The 22687-nt window shown below is 35.0% G+C and overlaps 1 protein-coding gene and 1 long non-coding RNA gene across 2 annotated transcripts in view; one reads left to right on the top strand and one right to left on the bottom strand.

The window, feature by feature from the left end:
• The window catches only part of LOC114351247 (homeobox protein aristaless), a 91150-nt gene extending 86629 nt beyond the window's left edge, over window positions 1–4521 (bottom strand). The window contains exon 1 of the mRNA XM_028302387.1: window positions 4012–4521. Coding sequence (XP_028158188.1) covers window positions 4012–4240 — 229 coding nt within the window. The 5' untranslated portion in view covers window positions 4241–4521. The remainder of the gene's footprint in view (window positions 1–4011) is intronic.
• Window positions 4522–18445: 13924 nt separating this feature from the next.
• LOC114351248 (uncharacterized) lies at window positions 18446–19694 on the top strand. Its single transcript, XR_003655767.1, has 3 exons — window positions 18446–18554; window positions 19028–19199; window positions 19542–19694. It is a non-coding gene; the product is annotated as an uncharacterized LOC114351248 (long non-coding RNA).
• Window positions 19695–22687: the final 2993 nt, after the last annotated feature.

Here is a 22687-nt window from a genome sequence, read left to right as displayed (position 1 = left end):
TGTATAATAATTTTTAATTGAAAGAGAATTTAAATTAATATATTTATGAATAACTGTTACATATTAATAGAGCCTTACATTTTTAATTTTTTTAATCCAAAGAGAAAATGAATTAGATATGAGTAGGCAGAAAATATACTCGTACTCGTAGTGTTGCCATTTAATAAGAATTTACAAAATTATGGGTGGGTTGCACCATCTTACTTTAACTTTGACAAACGTCAAAAATCTGTCAAACTCCATACAAAAAGCACCGGTTATCGTCATAGTGTACTCAGCCTATGTGTATTAACCTGGAATAAACGTCAAAAATCTGTCAAACTCCATACAAAAAACACCGGTTATCGTTAAAGTTACTGTTTTTAGGCACCATCTTATTTTAACCGTAACATTTACAATAACCGGTGCTTTTGATAGATTTTTTCGTTTGTTAAAGTTAAAGTAAGATGGTGAAAACCAGCTTAAATAATTTTTACCTTCTCTATCTTTTAATTTACCCGATAAATGCTCTATTTTAAATGATTCCGTGTCTGTTATTTTGTGCCCTATAAAGTAACATGGTGTTAAGTACGAAATAAGTAGATACCATCATTGCAGTCAACAGCACCTCAGACTATATACATTTTCGTTGCAAAATAGAAATTATTCCAACTACATAAGGTTTCATGGTGTTTAGGTTAACGTGCCGTCTTTACATAGTACATTATTCGTTATCTCTGTGTAGAAACGACTGCTTACAAGATAATAACGTGACTCCAACAAGTTAATTCAAAATAAGTCAATTTCGATCTGATATCTATGGCGGGTGTGCACGGCTCTTTAATTTTTTGCTCGAGCTTAGGCACTTATTAAAAAGTCACGTGAACCGCAAATGAGCTCCTTTTAAGTTATTTAAGTGTCTCACGTAATCAGTTTCATAATGAAGTCATTTTATTAAGTCAAATAAATTATTGGATCATTTTTCTTTTGCAGAATTTGAAGAAAACTTTTTTTTAAAGAAATCTTATTTTTTATTTAATCTAAACTGATCAAATTTTTAAATAAAAGTAGGTAATCCAATTAAAAGGAAGACGAAGTCTGATTTATATTGCATAATGCAAACTCTACATACTTAAAAAAGAGATTGTTTTCTATATAGACTCTATTGTAATACGATTTCAAATATTGTTCAGCATAAAAGGGTCACTGAGAGAGACAAATAATGTACAAGATCCAAATGCATGATCAAAAAGGTTGTGAAAACTATTCTGCATTATGCGTGTTATAACCAACGTGGTGCCCTTAAGTATTATAAATAATTTAAAAGGTAATTGATAAATAATTTACGAGGGAGCCTGACAACAAATTACCAAAGGCCAAATTGTGTTTTTGGAACTCGAGCGTCCTAAATTATATTCAATTAGAAGCGTTATGCATTTTAATTTGCGATCGGAATACACTTATTGGTAAGTCGTTTGAAGGGCGAGGCAGGAATCGAGTTTTATAAATTAGATTTTAATAAATTAATGTAATAACTAAGGAAATCAGGATGTAAATGTAATTGTGATTTAGTATTTACATTTCCTATAAACGTGTTGAGGTAATAATTGAACTGGCCGGTGTAACCTATTTACAAATGTTATTACATTTCATGGTTAATGTATTATTGTCTACCATAGACACCATAAGCCATGTATTCATTAGGCAACATTTGTTGATAAACACTGTTTATAAACAGTTTATAAACAGTCCATGTCGCCGTGCTCCCCGCGCTATGAGTGCCGAGTGGAGGAGAGCAAGTGTGGACGGCCAAGTTTCAGAAACCTGTGTTTATGGTAAACTGTTTCACACTAGTCATAAACAGTTTATCAACAAATGTTGCCTAATGAATACATGACTTTATTCAAATAATCAATGTTGAAAAGGCTTAAAAATACTTAGGATGATTGCACTATCTATAACTTTTACCGTAAATATAATGATAGCCGGTGTATTTTGTATGGACTTTGATAGATTTTTGACGTTTGTTAAAGTCAAAGTTAATTTGACGTCACAAGGATCTGTTTTAATTGCTTTGACTTTATATTGTTAACAAAGAATGGTTATACCTACTATATTGTGGAAAAGAAATTTATCAGTAAGCATTCCAAAAGACCTCACTTACAGAATCTTTAAAATAAGCTTTCGCCAAAATGTTATTCATGATGACCTGTCCCTGCACGGACACAAGAATAGGTAGGTATTACAAAAGATATAGACTCGAATTTTGCAGTACTCATTAGGTTTTTTAAATATCGTCAGTGATGTTCTAACAGTGTGTAAATCATAAATGTGAATTTTACAGGAGATTGCTTGAAAAAAAGCACGCGGTCCTACTTCATCCAATGGCATCAAAATTTTAAAACAGTCAAAAAATTACTTGCACACTATTAGAACTTCACTTTCGATATACCAATCATAAATTTAAATCATCCCTTCTTATATTCTTATTGAATAATATATTTTAATGCAGTGTTTAAAAAACACACGTACTATGATAAGCCACATTAACCCTTTGTGTTCCGAGCTTCCGAGACAACACAGTTAACACGGTCTCGGTCTAATTTGCCCCCGGAAGGCTCTTGTTAGGGGTGCCTTACGTCACTCCGACAAAGGAGGGTTGATAATCGTTTCTAACCAAACTGTATTTACCTGCGGGTTTGTTAATGTAAGGATCAAGAACGAAAACCGTTTTAACAAAAAATATGCACAACCCTTTGTATTTATGACCGCAACTAATTTTGTTATTAGTTGTGTCATTTCATTGTCCAAATTGATATTTGTTTCTACCACGGGTGAATTGGAACCCTAAAAGTTGTGTCCTAAAATCGTGTTAGGTAATTATTTTGATAGTAACGAAGGTCGCAATGTGATTGATGTCTTTTTAGGGTTCCGTAGTCTTGACAAGGAACCCTTATTATTACAAGCTTTTTTCAAATCTGATTTGTCTATGTCGTCTATATATGTATTAATACCCTATTAATACTTTTAATTTATTATTACAATTATTATTACAAGCTTTTTTCAAATCTGATTTGTCTATGTCGTCTATATATGTATTAATACCCTATTAATACTAATATTTTTCATTATTAATAGCTGTGGATAAAATAATGAATTTCCTAATGTGATGAAAAACCGTTCGAAAAGGCTCAATATTTTTTTAGGTTGTTAATATAATTAATTTGTTTGTATTGTTGCTATGGTAAAAAAATAACACGTATTTAAATATAAAAAAATAGTAATAATAATGTAGAGCAATATTAAAACTGTTGTTTATTTTAATACAGTATACCGTTTACCTACATTAATTGAAATCTTTTATGGTTATTTTTGTGAGTATCCATAAAAAATATTAGATAAACATGACTTTTCTATGGAATTAATAGGCACATCAACAACAATTAAATGTCGTAGGTACAAATAACAAAGTATATTAAGATCCAACACAATCAATGGTGCCCATAAACCAGAAATAAAATTTTATTGCCACTATGGTGTCATGAAAGCACATGAGGCAAATTATTTTAATTGCTGGCAACATTGTGTATTGTACTATGGCAAGCCATAAAAGTGCATTAAAATCAATGTAACTAATTGATGTTATGGTTTCATCCTTGAATTTAATGTTGTATGCAACTATAATAATAGTTATAGTTAATAATAATATTTATTTCGTGCGATAAGATACATTAGATTTCAAAAGAGTTTCAAAATCAAGTGCAGTTAAAATCTAATTACCATTATATTTTTTACCCGATAAATAAAAAAACTGAAATAATATGAGCCGGGTATGAGCCAGCATATAGGGCATATAATTGCAATTTTAAGTTGGCCTATTGTTAACTCCTCTGTTAAATCTATAATACTGACTTAGAATACTGAATTCAAAGTGCCGTAGTTCACTAATATTGTCCCATTCAGTTAATCATTGTTTTATAATGCACCCGTTCATAATTTTGTTTACAGATAAATATTTTCTTCAACACTCACCATCGTTCGCATTCGCGGAGCCGTCGGCCGACCTCTCAGAGTCCCCTCCTCCCACCAGGTTTCTGATGCTGAACGAGCTCGTCTTCCTCGGCGCCTCCGTGGCCCCCGTGACGTCACACGGCCCCTCCGTTCCGTTCACTAGTTCCCGACACACCTGTTCCCCATTCAGTATAGTCTCTCCCGGAACAGCTGTTCCTTCCAGTATGTCCCGCCGAGTAGTCAAGTCCATCTTCAATTTTTACCTTGGCAACACTGTATTTCAAATTCGGAACGAACTCCTTTGCTTCGAACATTTTAGATCCTTATTCGGAATTGGAACTCATTTTTTTTCTAATCACTTCAAGTTTTTTACAGTTGCGTCCGAAGGAGTTTGTTTACATTTTTTTTTTCACTGGCCGGTCACATTCCTCACTGGTAATATTGTAAATAATATGTCATTGCAAAAATTGTAATTGACTTGCTTTTCGCGAATGCGCGTCGATCGTGGCAGAACGCGCGCCGAGTCCGCGATGGCGAGAGCGACTGGTCCTCTCGCCTCCTCCGGCGCGGCGCTCGGGCCCTCCCTACGCCTCCGGGGCGGGGCTTCCACGCCCGCGCACAATTACTGACAATCCCGCGACTTTTAGTTTTTACTCGATTGCAACTCGCGCAACTTTTTTTCGCGCGATCGATTTGTTTTAATGAGACGTAATTGCGCTTATTGATACGAGATGCACTACTGTCAGCGTTGCTTAGTCTATCCGAGAACGGTCCCGATAATGACAGCAATTTTCACAATTACACTGGTGTCACTAAAATAAAACGCGTATTTTTTAACGCCCCGCATTTCCTATGGTCGTTAATCCGACTGGTTTTCTGTTGAATGCGAATTTTTAGATATCCATAAACGGTTATTAGTTTGCTTTGCATTTACATGTTGAGTAGTTTGTATTTATTTATGTGGTAGTGGAGTTTATGCCGCAGCGAGCTGTCGTTCTTTAGAACGGCGAATATGAGAATGGATGGTAATTATTCGGAATGCATTTATCACGTTTTGCCATATAAATTGAGATAACATGGCGTCGCGCTGTTTATCAAATTGGTGCTGACTGTACTCTACTTAGTTGACTAGGGTTGTTTAACTCTAGTCTTGTTTTTAGTTATATTATTCACAAATAAATATCACCTCAAGCTAGACAGAAAATCTGATAGAGCTTTGTGGCGTTTCTTGGGAGAGGTTTACGTCCCCAGTGGACTTGCCTTTGGCTGAAATGATGATGATGATGAACAATAAATCGCGATCTTCTAACCATCATCCACATCCACTGATACGTAATGCCTGCCCACTATACAACTATTTTAAATCAATGAAGAATGTTCACTAATTTTGTTTTTTAGCTTTCTGTACCTCTAGTACGAAAAACTTTCGAGTTCGTTTCGTTGCGTATTCAAAGTGTCATCGAAAAATTTTGTATGAAAAATTAAACAGCGCCCCCTATATTATAGCCGCCCTAGGGGGCGCTGTTTAATTTTTCATACAAAATTTTTCGATGACACTTTGAATACGCAAACGAAACGAACTCGAAAGTTTTTCGTACTAGAGGTACTGTATTCTCTGTTAAAAATAAAAAATACACGTGAAAGAATTATTTCGATACGTTAATTAGTTTCCAAGATATTGAATTTTAAAAGTGCGGGCGGCGGCCAGCCCGCCATTTTATGCGCGTGACGTCATATTACAGTGACTGGCTCATATTTGTATGGGTGGAATCTTGCAAGCTGAATTAAGACCCACTTCCAGGCAACCGATTAAGCTGAAATTTCGCAAACACATGTGATTTGGATGACCATGCAATATTATGATGACATGGAGCTGATCTGATGATGGAGCTGGAAGGTGGCCATAGGAACTCTATAATAAAATGACTTAAATCCATCGAGTTTGGGCTCGTTCGTTTTGTATTGATGAGTACTTTAATTCTATATAGTAATCAGGGTCTAATGATGGAGCTGGAAGGTAATTCGCAATAAAACGACACAATCGCATCAAGTTTGGGTTTGGTTCAATTTTAATTTCTGTGATGGGTCTGGGTGTTAATATGTATAATAAGTTTGTATTTACAAAAAAAAAATATTTAAGTATGTTTATATCCGTTTTCTAGTGAGCGGACACTGTGAATGTACGTCACGCGGGGTCACGTGACCGTCGGCGGGACTTAATATTTAAGCGAACTTTGAATGCCTATAAAATCATAACTACTGGGTATTTTTGAATGAAATAAAAACTAATGTATTTGTAAATGTAAAAGCTTAACTGTAACATATGTTTCAAGTGATTTTGCATACCTAGTAACATTCTCAATTAAGGGAATAGCTAGAATAGATTTTGATAGGGTTTTCAGGCCCATAACTAAAGTGGAATTTAATTAAAATAAAAAATGAAACTACATATCTAAATCTACGCTTGAATTTGAATTGATTCATGGTCGTCTCGTTACGTTGTTCAGAATACTGTTTTTAGACCATAATAGAGTATCCATAGGTAAATGATTTCCAATACAATCTTAGCCATCTTAGCCATGAATCAGTTTCTCTATCCCTGAAAAAGAACTGAATGCAGTACGAGTATATCATCTTTTTATCAGGAAAACACTGTCAATGAGACAACCCTAAATAAAGTGCTGTGCATTTTCTTTGGTAGCCGATTCTATAACTGTCGGACTGGTTGTAAATTCTTGTTAGGCACCAATTCTGGTACTCGCCTTCGGGTCTCTATAAATTTATGGTTTTTATCCTGTGACTATTTATCTACTAGCGCCCGCCCGCGACTTCGTACGCTTGGACCCCGTTTTACCCCCTTTGGAGTTGAATTTCGCAAAATCCCGTCTTAGTGAGCACCTACGTTCTAAAAGGAACTCCCATGCAAAATTTGAGACTCCTAGCACATGTAGTTTCTGAGATTTAGTGATGAATGAGTGAGTCAGTGACCTTTCGCTTTTATAGATATAGAAGATGCTGAGGTAGTTTATTTTCTCTAAGATCTTTTTGTTTCCATATTTTCCCAAGTCAAGTATTTGCGTAGTTTATAAGAATTAATGTTATTTCACGATGCTATCCGGTTTAATGCATGATGTAATTCAATAAAGAGTTTTTTTCTCAGTAAAAACATTGGTAGAGTCACACGCTTAAGAATAGCTAATCAATTCTTAATGCATTGTAATTTATATTTATTAAATTATAATATACGACTTTGTATTTTATACGTCTCCACAGCTTTTGTTGTCTGTCTGGCTTCCTAGGAAACTTTATCATCGCAGAATTAATTGGAATACAATATGTACAGTAGTGGGGAGTAAATATCATTTCAAGGTAGGCTGTATTTACATATTCCTAATAATTTTCAATTATACCATTTTTCAGGTAGACACTGCGTAACATCCTAAGCTTTAATTGTAGGTAAAAAAAAGTTTCATTATGAACAAACCTAGTCTCAAAAAGATGCAGTGGGTGGAAGTAAAAGCGAGAGGTAGAGCTTTCTAGCGTCTTATTGTAGCTTGAAGCCTAGCAGTAAAATTAAAATCTACGTTCTCAGATAGATATGGTCTATACAAAAACTGACAATATTTCGGCTATACATATAATTACCGTTTGGAGTCTGCCTTAGTTACATGAGAGTGATTAGTTGACTCACCAAAATACGATATCTCTTAAATCCTGTCTTATTTCCTCAAAATTATCGCTTCTTTAAAATATAATAAACATTAATTAGTTATTTCATAAACATGTCCAAAATGAATACATATTCTGTCACGATCTTATCGCCATTAGCACCTATAACTAATAAACTATAACTGAAAGCATTTATTGCCGTATCAATGTCCGTAACTGTTCATCGGTGAGCCAAGCAAATTAACAAAGCTATTAAATATCTATTAGAAAGTTTCAGCGATGCTCAATGTTGACATTTCTAGGTTGGCACAGCTAACAATCATACCAACGCAGTCTAATTACCGACCAATGGGTGCGTTTGCCGGAAAAAAGCGCTTGGAAGCGCTTGTAAGCAAAATGCCGATCGCTACGGCAGTTTTCGGCGAGGACATGTTTGCTAACTTTAATTCAATTCAATTCAATTCAAATCTTTATTGCGTACTAAGTGACAATTATTGTAATGGTGGAAATTACATACACATGGGCTTAAGACTTAGTGACCTAGGAGGTATTGCAACAGAGTAGGTGGCTATATACATTATACATAATATGAGATGTAACATAATTGCATACTTCGATGCTAAAAAATAACAAAACAAGCAGATTACAAATTAAAGTATCTAGAGACATTTTCGGTGGTCAGTTGTTAGATATATTCGTTAATTGAGTAGAAACATTTAGATATTAATTATTGTCTCAGAGCTTTAGAAAAGCGTTTAATGTTAGTTTCGGTTTTTATGTGTTCAGGAAGTTTGTTGTATAGTTTCACTGACATGTAGTAGGGGCTGGTATTTAACATTTTTATTCTTGATTGAGGTAAGTAAAGTTTATCCTTATGTCTGGTATTTCTATTATGCGTGTCCTTGATTTTTAGCAGTGACAAGCGCTTAGCGATCGCCATTTTGCTTACAAGCGCTTCCAAGCGCTTTTTCTGCCAAACGCCCCCAATGTTTGTAAAGCAATCATCCAAAATCGAGTGCCTATTACTTTTCAACTCTACGTTAGGCCAGCCGCCAAAAGCGAGCTGTCAAAATTCGCGCGGGAAAAGAATCCGTCAAAGTTTCCCGCTACAGACTATATTTGCTTGAGCAGAGACAATTGAGATACGCGAGAGTGTCTGTGGTCGTGCTAAGGCCGGTACACACAAAGAGTTTGAGCCAGCGGGGCGCCCGAGTCAATTATACAGCGGTCCCAAACTGATCCTATTTGTATGGTAATGCACTCATTACCAGAGACAAAAAGGGTGAAGGGCAGAAAACAGAATTTATAGTAAGCAGTTAAAAAGTGGAATGGGCAGGGGTTAATTGTTAAGTTTGGACGACGTTAACGTTCAGTGTTACGATTGTGGATTTGTTTTGAATAAGCATTAAACAACTGGGATGCTCATTAAGCAATCAATATTAAAGTAAACGATTAGGAAAGTAAAACACTTTTCAAAATTATGGCTTCCAAATTAAAAGGCAACATAAAAATAATTACCATTTCAATGTCATGAGAGAAAGGTAATAAGGATTAAGTAGAATAATATTAATAAGTTGTTACATCCCAGATGACATACTCATTTAAACCAGTAATCGTCAGTTTCTTGCTTTTCACTTTTTGTCATGAATAATTGAATGAAAGAAAGGTACATTTATTACAATGGACATCACACAAATACAGATAATTACATAACGGTGGCACATAATAATGGAAGAAAAACAAAAACAAGAGTAAACTGAGCAGTTCCACCTAGTCGCAAACAGGGTGCCCACTGCAACGGGACCCCACTGACGTGACGAAAGCCACGACGCTGGTTTTGGGCAAAGGACAGGTCATAAGTTTGAGTTTCAACTGAGACATTTGTTTCAAGCGAAACACTTTTTTTCGATGCCTTTTTTAGATATTATGAAACCGTCAATCTGCACAATTACACAAACCACCCAACGTGGTATAAAATGTTGCTATTTATTTTAATTCAATCTACATACACGAATAAACACCTAACTTACGACTATTTACTTTAAAACTAAATACCGAGTGTTGCATTTCATTTATCTTAATCAACTTTAAATGCGGATTGTTACGCTAATAACATTTAAATTATTATCTAGTAATTCTAGTAAGTTGAATAAAACTAACAACATTTATTAATTACAAGCAAAAAATAAACAGAGCGCGTTCTTCCTAGAGCATGGATACCCGGATTTTTGGTAATACCGCAAACCGGAATCCCGGAACTATTTTCCCATCATTGAAACCGGGATTGAAATTATAAATACCGCTATTTCAGTATTTACTAAGAATTAAAGTTATTATGCTGTAATTATTTTACTGAATAATTTAAAGGAGAGTTTATCGACTTGCTAGTTTAAAAAAAATCATTAGCATAAGAAAAGTTTATCTCTTAACGCAGTCCGTGCTTGAGGTATGGAAGCGGCACGGGAGGGTGTTTTTGAGACGTCAAATGTTAACGAGACTTCAGATTTCTTTCAGATTTGTTTGTCTCGACATAATATGTCAAAGTCACCCCTCCCGTGCCACTTTCACACCTCAGGAACTGAGTAAAGCGTTGGATCTATAGAAAAAATTATAGATACCGAAATTACGGGATTTTAATACCGGAAAAATACCGGTATTACCATCGCACCCAACACCGCGTATCCCTATTTCCTCCCGCTATCTAGCACATAATCTAATATTTGTTATTCACGACTACTGTACCGAAGGCGTGTCCGAACTCTGTGTCCGAAATGTGCCCGTCATCATTTACATTAGGACTCAGAGAGACCGACGATTGTTGTTTTTGTACTACCGAGTTTGGTAGAGCCGCTACGCGCATAGTTTAGGTGTACCAGCCAGTGAATAATAAATAATAATAATAATAAATCTTTGGACAATTTCACACAGCGCCAGCTAGCCCCAAAGTAAGCAACTTAATGCTTGTGTTATGGGTGCTAGCTTAACGGATATACTACTTATATACTTTTTTTTTTTTAAATACATAAATATTATACATAGTCACACCCAGACCCGTCACAGAAATTAAAATTCATCATTTCAATTTCTGCCCGGCCGGGAATCGAACCCGGGACCTCTCGGCATAGTAGTCCGTTCTGAACCACTACACCAAACGGCCGAATAAAGAGAACAAGAAGGTTTGCAAACATAAGCCATTTACTTCTTTCCTTATCAACTGGTAAATAGAACGATCGAAACTTTTAATAATAAAAATCTAGGCTAGGTACTTCTCTAATTGGATGGAGATTTAGTGTGACAAGGCCACAAGTTAATGCTTTCCCTACTAGAGCACCGAATCATATTTTTTATTTTCAGACAATCATGTTGTTTTATACCAAGCAATGTAATGCAAAACTTAATGTGTCCCACATAGGATTCAAAGCCAGAACCTCTAGTCGAGAGAGACCAACATCTAACAGCACCCGGTTATGGTCCAGTATAGTTAGGTACTTAACATGTTCCTCCATGTTAGTAGAAACCAAACTCTTTAACATGTTCCTCCATGTTAAAGAGTTTGGTTTCTACTACATTTTTTAAGATATTTAAACATAAGAGGTTGGGTTTGAGATTTTCATTGCTATTTAGGTAAATTGTTATTTATTTCACATGATTAGGCGGTTATATTCGGACTATGTCGAAACTTCGTGGCGATGACCAACGTACCGAACCGCTATCGAATAGATAAATAGATTAGTGGCTTGTACTACTTTGTAAGCGATCTGCCGACCCATGGTCAGCTTAGAGGTACCTATATAATATGTGTATGTACGTTGGGAATAGTTACAGCGTATTACGAGCCAAATCCATGGCGAAAGACCGATATTATGTAAACTAGGCGGAAGGAAGGAATGTGGTACGAGTAGTTTAATGATTGTTTAGATTACTATACCTACTTACCTGTGTTTAATCAATTAAACACTAAGGCTGGGTTGCACCATCTTACTTTGACTTTAACAAATGTCAAAAATCTGTCAAACTCCATACAAAATACGCCGGTTATCGTTATAGTTACGGTCAAAGATAGGTGGCTAACCTAACCTAACTTTGACGATAATCTGTGTTATTTGTATAGAGTTTGACAGGTTTTTGACGTTTGTTAAAGTTAAAGTAAGATGGTCAACCCAGCCTTAAGGCGGTCGATCAATGCGATAGAGCCATAGAGTTGCTTACCTACCTATACACGTGCTTAAAAATTCGACTAAGAACTGTTCACACGAGTTAATTAGAAGATATTTAAGTATAACATATTTAACTACTTTGCTATTGAAAAACAATGATAAAATGCATGCTGTCTTTAATGTTCAGTTACGAAAACTGATATAATGCTCGGTGCACAACCATCATGAGTAGATATTACAAAAATGGAGTTTAACAACTTTTCAGCACAGAACCTTGTTTTTTAACTTTTTTATTATTGATGTAGGGATAGCATAGGCTTTTCTATATTGAGTTCAAAATTGAGAGAAGAAACCCAAATACAGGTTTTTAGTACGGTAGAGCTTACAAGAAGGTTTATGGAAAAATTTTGATATTACATCAAATATTTTAGGTCTTTTAACAGTAAGTACACTGTTTGGAATATATCCTGAATAACTATTCAGTTTTTATCATGCTCATGAGTTTCTATTATTAAAATGTCTGGTAACTATCAATCAGCCATAAACAAAGGAATGGAAAAGAAGTTTACATAAGAAAGAAAGGCTCCCATTAATTATTGTTTCGTTTCTATTGGTAAAAAGAGAGATATTTTTTGCAGGTATTACAACAAAATTATAAGAGAATTCAGCACGAACGCTCCATACAAACTAGTCATTAGTTCCAGAACATAGTTATTAAAAAGTAATCACTCAAAAATGTAACAAAAAATATAAGTCAAAGAGAAAGTATGAAAATGTCTGCTGACGCCATCATATGGAGGGTGCATGAAAAATTGCTATGAAATAGTAAGAAAGTTTCGTTTTTGCTCTACGAGCGTGTAGGGTTGCCTATTGATAATAAATCAATCGTAGGAACAACTGCAATAAATTATAAACAAAAGAAATCAACTTCAGTGGCATTTATCAGTTTTAATTAACAACATTTGGGTTGTTTTTGTTTCTTCTTTTTACCAATTAGATTGTGATTTAGACACAAATAAGTACTTAGAAGAACTACTACTATGTATGTATACTCTACAATTATCATAAGTTAACATTGAAAGTATCATTTAGATTAGAGGATTAGAATCTTTTAAAACTGCTTTCTTTTGTAACAATAATAGAAGCTTATACTAAAACCTAGTCGAGACATGAAATGTAGTCACACTGTAGTATAGTAATATAGTTGTAGCCTCTACGTCGTATAATATAGCTTGACATCCTTAGCCAATGTTTAATGTATTGCCTCAATAATTACCACCTACAGCTATAGTGGTGTTTTAACAAGTAAATAATTGAACTTGCGGCAAGAATACACGTCAAAATGGATGAAAATGCCAACATTTATTTTCAAGGATAATCCCCTTTTTACGATAAGATATTAATTCCGCTGACTTTATCATAAAGGAAATTGTACAGTTATATTTATGAGACAATAAAAATAAAGTTAATAAGAACCTTAATGACACTTTAGGTCATATTATTTAATTAATTTTTGTAATTTTCAGTCAGGTGGATCATTCGCTCGTTTGCCTTGTTTATGTGGTTATAAAAATAGTGGCTTACGATGCGTAGTGATGTCATTGAGGTTTTACATGTCTCACACATTGATATACAACTTCTTCAACTTAGAGACGTCCACAGCTGAAAAAAGGTTGCTCAAGGACTTCCACAATGACCGATTCTGCGCTGCCCACATTCAGAGGTGGAATTGTGTAAAGCAATCGTAATCATTTGACAGTTCATAACGTACGATAAAGTCAGTTAAAAAAAGCGGTTGACAGAATAATCGTACGTTATGAATTGTCAAATGATTACGATTGCTTTACACAATTCCACCTAAGGTTCTATACACATTTTTTCAATTTCAACAGTATTTAAAAGAGTGTTTGTATTGATAAGGGCTAGAAAGATACAGATATATTATAGGAAAAATAGTAAGCATAAAACGGTAGATTTGGAACTTATCGTGCGATGCGACGCGTTATCTACACCAAATGATACGTATGTGCAGTTTCTAGGATGTATACTTAATACGTTGTTATGTTTGTAGGATCAAATAAAAGTGTCTTTAGTTACAATAGTTCATGTAATATCTAAGTTACGATATGACAATATCCTGATAATACTCGTACTACACAGTTCTAACATTTTGCAGACAATATTTCACAAGACCTACTGACAATTTGCAGTTTTTAAGCACACTTCTTTGCCACTTCTTTATCCGTGTCGGCGATAATAAACAAAAATTAGTACCTGTAATTTTTCAAACATCTTTCCTGTTGTACTTACACGTATTCAGACCTTTGTGCATCGCCGGCAGAGTATCGAGCAAGTCACTCGCTCCCAATCAGCGCGCGCCTTTGTTTCAGCCGACCGGCACCGGCGCAGGCCTCTACTCAGGATGCAGTTTACGTATTCTCGGGTCTATTTGTCACCGTCACTCTCGCCTCGCGTAAGAGGGATGGCATTTAGAAACTTTCGATAACGCTTTTCGGGATTACCCCGCAGTCGTATACGCAGGATGAAGTTTCAGTTAATTATCCCTATCTGTCTCTCTTAGTCATTCTAGCAGGACAAGTAGAGCGAAAGAGACGTCCCTAATCGAATATACGAGTGTCAAAATTGATTTACAAAGTAAAACCTGAAGAATATAGGCAACGATACAACTCACTTTACTGTAAGAATGTTAGCTCACTTGTATTTACAGTAAAGTAAATAAATAAACGAAGGCGTAGTATGTAAAGTCAGCTTTTACAAAACTGTTTTCAAAGCAGCTTCCGGCCAGTTTAGCACAGTGTATAAAAATGTTAAATAACGTAGTTCCACAGATAAATGAAGAAATATTGTCTATTAAAGTCTAGATAATATAAAATAATGTAAAGTGTCTTCTTAAGTTATTGATTTAACATTGCTCGTGTAAGAAACTTTGAAATCTTAGAAAGAAGGTAAGTGTAATCTATATTTTTTGGAATTTCTAAAGCTTTACTAACTTAAATTGGAACAATATTTAATAGAATAATGTACAAGAATAAGAAGGATATGGAGTATTGTTAGGTTTCAAGCTTTAGTAAAGATGGAGTTTTAAACTTTTCTGATTGGTTAACTTTTGTACAGCCAACAGCACGTTGGACTGGGTCCGTGGCCGAGTCCCCCTGTGTTCGACGCACCCGTGGTCGACGCCCCCGGTCAGATAGAAGCAATTTTTAATCAAATGTACAGTCAGTAACAAAAATATTTATAAACGAATAAATATTTATACTGATCGTACAAATAAATGTTTAATATTATTTTACCATAGTGATACCTAAAAATATAATAGGTTTTATTTTAACCTATCATATTTTATCATAGGTTTTATTTACCTATAATATATATATATACATGTAAATCGTTTTACCTAATCAAAATAATTGTAACAATCAGTCTTTAAAATAACTCTACTCTCTCTACATTTAACTTACTACAAATAAAAGTTTTAATCATAAAAGTTTTAATCATAAAAGTTTTAAGTATTTTTAACAAAAAAATAAATACATCATTTTAAATAGCATCAAACATGCATGGTTTTCGTTGACTGTACTTAGTGCAAAAGCCGAAAAAAATATGATATTAAATTTATTTAAATCGGGGGCTTCAACCACGGGTGCGTTGAATACTGGGGGACTCGGCCACGGACCCATCGGGCTTTACATATTTGTTACAAAATCGCTCCTATGTTCATCTACACAAGATGCCTCATTCTTTAGGTTGTTTAGTCGACTGTACGTATTGTTGTGTGATTGAATAGTTCTATAAGAGTAAGGAACCATGAAGATTTCCAATTACCAATAGGGAGGCGTTTAATAAATTTACCAATCCCAATAAAAATGAAACCCCATTATGGCATAGAAAAACTGTTTATTGGAGCCATGTTTTCGTGTTCAGCCAGAGAAACGTACATAAGGTACCTATATGTATTGGTGTATCTTTAATTTCATTACCGAAATGAAACCAGACAAAAGATTATTAAATTAAATGGATTTCGTGTACCTCCTACAAACAGAAATGAGCTTGAAATTAATGAGGGAGAATGATTTGCGAAATACCGCAATGACGTGGGGTTTTACTTGGTTATGTTATTACCGCGCCTACAACAAAGTTTCATTAGCAAGGAACTTTGGGACAGTGAGTAATTTGACAGTGATTCTATTATTTTTGGTTGCATTTGTTTTTGTTTGTTCCTTCTTGCCACATTTTTTCAATAGTCCGGAGTTTCGGAGTCAGAAACGACGTGTAATATTTATTTGACACTCGCTGTTTATGTGGCAATCCTTGGGGAGGCCTTTGTCCAGATTTCCAATCTAAATATATTTAACTCAAAGGTGACTGACTAACTGACTGACAGACTGACTGACTGACTGACATAGTGATCTATCAACGCACAGCCCAAACCACAGGATGGATCGGGCTGAAATTTGGCATGCAGGTAGATGTTATGACGTAGGCATCCGCTAAGAAAGAATTTTAGGAAATTCCACCCCTAAAGGGGTAAAACGGGATCTACGCGTACGAAGTCGCGGGCGGCCGCTAGTCTAAACAATATTTGTTAAATATCATTATAAAGTAGGAGGGATAACAACTTCACCGATTAGGATAAAAAAAAACAATAAAATAAACTTAAACTTGCGTGCGTTTTTAAATGACCAATTTCACTTGTTTGTTATTATTTATTGCAAGTTTTCTCGTGTGATTTGTCTAGAATGAGACAAGACCGACAAATCTCNACAAACAATACCATCCATTAAAGGCTCCAGACATCAGTATGCAGCAGAATCAGCGCAATAAAAAAATAGCGCAATATTTTGTTGCAATTTCTTACAAAACTTGCGCGCAAAAAGCAAATCTAGTATGAAAATAATTAAACTTCTAATGCTCGTAACTCAGTTCAGACTGAGTTTAGAGGTATACATGCCATAGTAAGTTTGGTTTAAAACACTATTTTGAAATCAAAAAACAAAGTTTGGTCGATGGCCGCGCGAAAAAAAAAAAGACGCCACCTTCCATACAAAATCTGGCATTGCCATTTCAGCCTGATCCGTCCAGTGGATTGGGCTGTGCGTTGATAGATCACTATGTTATTCAGTTAGTCAGTCTGTCAGTCAGTCAGTCAGAGTCAGTCAGTCAGAGTCAGTCAGTCAGAGTCAGTCTGTCAGTCAGTCAGTCAGTCAGTCACCTTTTAGTTATACACCACTACATTTTTATCACCGAATTTTTTTTAACAGGTTATGTAGATATGTGTGAAAAATTTAAAGTAAAAAAAACATGCTATTTCATAAAGTTAATTTTTTTATTAAATTTTCTTTAGTCCGTATTTTACGCGTCACAGCTGGGGCACTCCGCTGCTCGCTAGAGTAGTCGTACGCGCTCGCACATTGCCCCGATCTGTCTGTCTCGCTCACGCCTCGACCACGCTTCCAGTGGTAAGTGCCATAGATTACCAATTTTGGGATGAAATTTTGAGTAACTTTATTTAACTTTTTTTTTGCATAAATAGGATTAGTAACAATAACTCACTACCCAGAATTATTTTTTTTCGGTGATAAAAAATTTTGTGGTGTATAATATTCAGATTTAATTAGAATTTAATATTATGCTTACTTACTTACTCTAGACTTGTAACTGACATTAAAAATCGTTTTCATTTCAGTAAGAAAATGCAAGTTCGACAATGGAAAGGAGGGCTACTGCGTTAATCCAAACAGTTGTAGGAACAGAAAAATTATGGGAAGGTAAGCGCCACAAAATACATGCTAAAGAGACTTTAACAAGCTCACACCCGATATAGAGGAGGTGCCTGACATCTACAGCCTTAACCTAAACAAATTCAAAAAAGCTGTTAATGAATTGTTTCTTAAATAATTCCTCTCTCATCTTTATTTCTTAGAGAATTATTGATTTAAATTTCATTATATTTATTAATAACTTGTTTCCATTATTAATTAACATTAAATAATTATTTTTATAATTTATGTATTATGTATAATTATTGTTAACTCGAATAGCATTGTATGTTGTGTGCACTTTTTATTGGAGCTGCAACAAGTTTTACTGTATAGCCTGCTTTAAAAGCTTTGTATGTTATGGTTGTATCCCTGTTTTGTGCACCAAATAAAATAAATAAAATAAAAATAAAATAAAGTCCGGTCGCCGAGCAGATAGAATTTCGTCCACTGACCCCAAGCTACCCATCCTTATCGCTCGCGTGTATTTTTTTTACAATCCGATCGAGCTAGCTGCGCACTCGCAATGTGACTCTCCCTCGCACTCACCCGCACACCTCCCCGCGTTCGCCCCGTCCGTACCAGNGCCTACTATTTGGATTCGACTGTAATTTTTGAGGTATAATACATTATCGTAGCATAAATATTTACGAAGATACAGATGTGTCAGCTGGAGACACGTGTCCCCAGCTTACACATAGAAAACAACTCATAGTTATGAAGTTCTAATGGCTCTAATTGAATGACTGAGAGGTTTGATGACTCTAATTAGGCTTTTATTGATGGTATACTTGGAATTGCTCTAGGGCCAATGAGGAAGTTGGAGACATTCAGGTTTTTGAGAAGTAGTATTTTAATCTATGTTCTGTGAATGACAAGTGTTATCTGTCAAGTGTCAAAAAACTTGAAAAACTTTTACGAAGTTTTTGAATTATGTTAAATTTGTTTATAAACACAAGTAAGTATAGATTATTACACTAAATTAAGGCATTCTATCAAAAATGAAAACAACCCAAGTTTCAATAACTACTCCTGTAACTTTGGTTTCTTCATATCAAATAATCAAAATCAAAATCAAAATTATCTTTATTTTTTTAGACTAATTAAATTAGTTCTTGCAAATCGTCAAATGCTCTTAAGGAGCCTATACATGTCTCATTCTTTTTTTGCCCTACCAGCGCTTCGAGACAAACATTTGGCAAGTGCTGAGAAGAAGCGCCGCAACTCAGTCACCACTGTCTGCCGGTTTAAAAATAAAAAAGTAGGAAGTTACATACATTCAGAAGCAAGTTACTTACCACGCGCTCCCGTTGATAGAAGGTGGCCTTTAAGACGCCCATCTAGCACGAGACCGCGTGGCAGTTTTGAATAAATTTCTTTAGTGCCGTGCTAATTTCTAGGTTAATTGTTGTTAATCAATTTCATTTTCAGTGCCAAAGGCAAGAATAATTGCCCACGCCAGATGGAGACCCAGCTAAATAATGTAGTAACAGCGCGTGGTCGTGTGATGAGGGTTCCTTGACTTGAGTTCTGGCGCAACACGTCCTGGGTACTAAACAAGATTGGGGATGGGACGTCTAAAGAGGTGCAGGCCTGGAAAACGGTAAGGCCTATTTTATTGACATTAACCAATAAACTGTTCAACATACTTACACAAAATAACATTATTATGACTCTTATAATGCGAACAGCTAGGGACTGGAATTTGTTGCCTGCTGCTGTCTTTCCCGAAGACTATAATCCGGGTGTTTACAAGGCGAGAGTGAATAGGCACTTACAGCGCAGATATGTACCATCCTAGACTGCATCCCACTTAATACTTGGTGCGATTGTGGTCAAATACCTGCCTCGTTATGCATAAAAAAAACAGTGACTAAGATTTATCACAATTTTTCAGCCACATTCTAGCTAGCAGCTAACATGTTTTTTTTGTTTCTCATTGCAGCTCTCGTCTTGCTCTACAGCACTTGCACTTGTCCCACCATCTACCAGTGTTGGAACTCTTCCAATAATTACCCACACCCAGGTGGAGAATACTCCAGTTGCTGCTACTGCTACTCTTAAATATGTATGTTAAATAATGGAATATGATAATGTATGTTTATATTATTATTATGTATGAACAGTATGATTTACGTTGCACAAATAATGAAGGTATTTTTAGTAGCTTTTGCCAGCGGCTTCACCCGCTTAAAATTTAGTTTGTCACAGATTGTCATAAATTATAGACTGTATAGATTGATAGCTCATAAAATGTTATCATTTCATAAAGGATTCTTTGAATTATTTTATTACATGCCGTGAGTAATGTTTGTGTTTATCATCTAGGTACATCTTTTAATTACATTATCTATAAGATTTAGATACAAGCGCAATCTTTTTTTGCAAATAATGTTAATCTAGTGTATTAAACTTGAAACTTATATAAATGTAACTGTCGATTAAATTGCAAGCCGTTAAAGTTAAATTTTAAGTCGTTTCGCTTTTAGATATTCAATAAACATCAGATGATTTATATTGCCTTCGCCATAATTGCCAGTCATCATGAAAACGCTTAATCGGGTTCAAGGAAAGAGAAGATAACAATATTTTGTAATACAGATAACGTCAGTTCTGCGCCATACTATTTTGAAGGTATCTTTATGCACGTATGTATCTAAATTACGTATTGGGGAATATCTATGGCCTGCGATAAATGATAATAAAATGTATTTACCAATAACACCGCGGCCGTGGCAGCCTTTAATTAAGACAGCACTTAGTTTTAAGCACTTTAAGTTATAGTAATTTCATGTATGCGTGTTTGTCTTGTTGGTTGTCCTAATAAATAAAATAAATAAATAAACACAAGTTAACAGGACTCACTCAACATACTCCAGTATTGTACAAAAGTATTCTTGAATGGAAAGTATCAAGGGCATTACTTCGGTGTCAACAAAGAATTTAGTTTGTTTGTATGACATGACATTCAATTTTATTTGATATTTTATTAAGTTTAAAAGTTCAAACCAATAATTAATTGTGCAAGGAATGTGTATTTAAAGATAAGATATTTTTATTTATCAGAACATGTGTGACAATATTGCAATACAGAAATATATTGTTGGTGTTATTAATTTTTGCTCCGTCAGTTTAAACACTGATATCGTCGCACAAGTAGGTTAGAAACAAAACTCACCCAATTTAGAACTGCATTGTAGACTTCTCTTTCTTCTCTAACGTTTAATTCGTCTTTCCGTATGAGTGCTATAAGTTCTTGTAATGTCAGTTGCAGAAATTCTTCTTCTTGACAAATCTGTGAAAAACAATTAATATGAATACTCGTAATCTCCCAATTTATCTAATATTTATCGAAAGCATCTTTATCATTTACGTATTATATCGTTAATTCGGTCAACATCAACTTATGATAAGCAAAATGATTCAAGTAAGGCACGGTTTCTGGATTTAGGTATTTTCATTTTACATTTTGCCACGTTGAAAATGAGTCGTCACCATAGATTTATCAATGTTACATTACCTTTATCAAGTCGAGCCCTTGATAAGGTATTTTGTTTCGTGACTGACGACATTGCAATAGGTATTTTTGACAAATGATTAAATATTTTGATTAACAAATACTTTTGAGTCCGCAGTAAACTTCTAAATATACCATTCAAGTTTTATTTAAATAAAAAAACGCTATGTGACCGCCGAATAAATAGCATTTGAAGAAAACAACATGACTTGCAATTTTCAAATCTGTTTTTCAGCTTTAGGAGCCGCTATTAGACGTCTGATATTGGCCAATCGGCGGCAACGATGAATATACATTTTACAGGCGTGAAATTGTAATTTTATGTAAACCCACTCGAACGATCGACAACTTGGTGGCGTGGTTGGAAACATTTGTTGATTTCCTATATGAGCCTTTATAAACCGACGACCTGACGAATGTTGTGGGCAGCGCAGAACTAGTCGTTGTATATGTCAACGCGAAATTGTGAACTCGGTCAGTTTATAATATAACGCGTGAGATTGTAAACTAACAGTGGGTTAGGTTAGGTTAGATTGTAATTTAACTACGGTAGATTATAATCTGACGGAATTCACAATATTACGGTGACATATACATTCTTCCAGGAAGCCTTTGTTCAGCTTAGAAGGGTCAGAGACGGGCTTCATCATCATTAAGTCATTCAGTCTCTACTACAGTATGACCCTCTCTAACTTTCTAACTTTCCAGAATCTAATTGAAGATTTGGCCCACACTCCCAACACTGGCCAGACAGATTAAGGAGGGATGTTCGGATCGGGGAAGAATGAGGCTGGTCCTATTATACAGTGTGTCCGGGCATGTAGTGATCAAACTTTAAAGGCGTAATCTATGAACAATTTTATCGATGAAAATACTTCAAATTTGGGGCTTGACCCATTTCTCGAAAAATAACATCGATTTAAATTTTCAATTTTTAGTTTACACCTCTTCTTTAAAAAACAAGTGAAAGCGTGGGTAGCTTAACATTAATAGGCAAATATTTTATATCATGCGATAGCCAATAAAATTATCTATTAGTAGAAGAAGAAAACAGACACAAATTTCATACATTTTATGGGAGTAAGAATGGATTGAATTAGAAAAATACATTACTTTTTTCACTTCTTTTTCAGTTATTTTCCAACACAAGAAAAACCAGGTCGTTAAGGTATGTTTTATTTGCATTGTATTATTAGTATTTGAGCTATTCTACAAAACGAATGTAAATTTATTAGTCTACGTCTATTAGTTTCCAGAAATGTGTAAAACCTAAATTCTTACTTTTTCCGTTTTTTCCTAAACATCGCTCATTTCACCCCGATGTTTAGTCTACCCCCGGGAGGTGTTACAGATAGCCCTCGCACCCTATATTGCTTACTTGACATTCCGCCTTTTGCCGACTCATCCTTTTCCATCCATAGCCTGCGATACCTCGCATTTCCAAGTCAGTCTCATTCCACCATCCGAACTAGACGGCTGTCTTATCCTATTAATCTCGTGTTCTTTTTTAAAAACCCAAATCCTCTGAGGCTCATAACAGTACTATGTGCCCTGCCTACTGCCACTTCAGCTTG

This window comes from Ostrinia furnacalis, unplaced genomic scaffold (genome assembly GCF_004193835.3).
Source record: "Ostrinia furnacalis isolate ACB-3 unplaced genomic scaffold, ASM419383v2 OfSCF1112, whole genome shotgun sequence".
Lineage (NCBI taxonomy): Eukaryota > Metazoa > Arthropoda > Insecta > Lepidoptera > Crambidae > Ostrinia > Ostrinia furnacalis.
The sequence above is the reverse complement of the archived record's forward strand: the minus strand, read 5'-3'. Positions and strand labels throughout refer to the sequence as shown.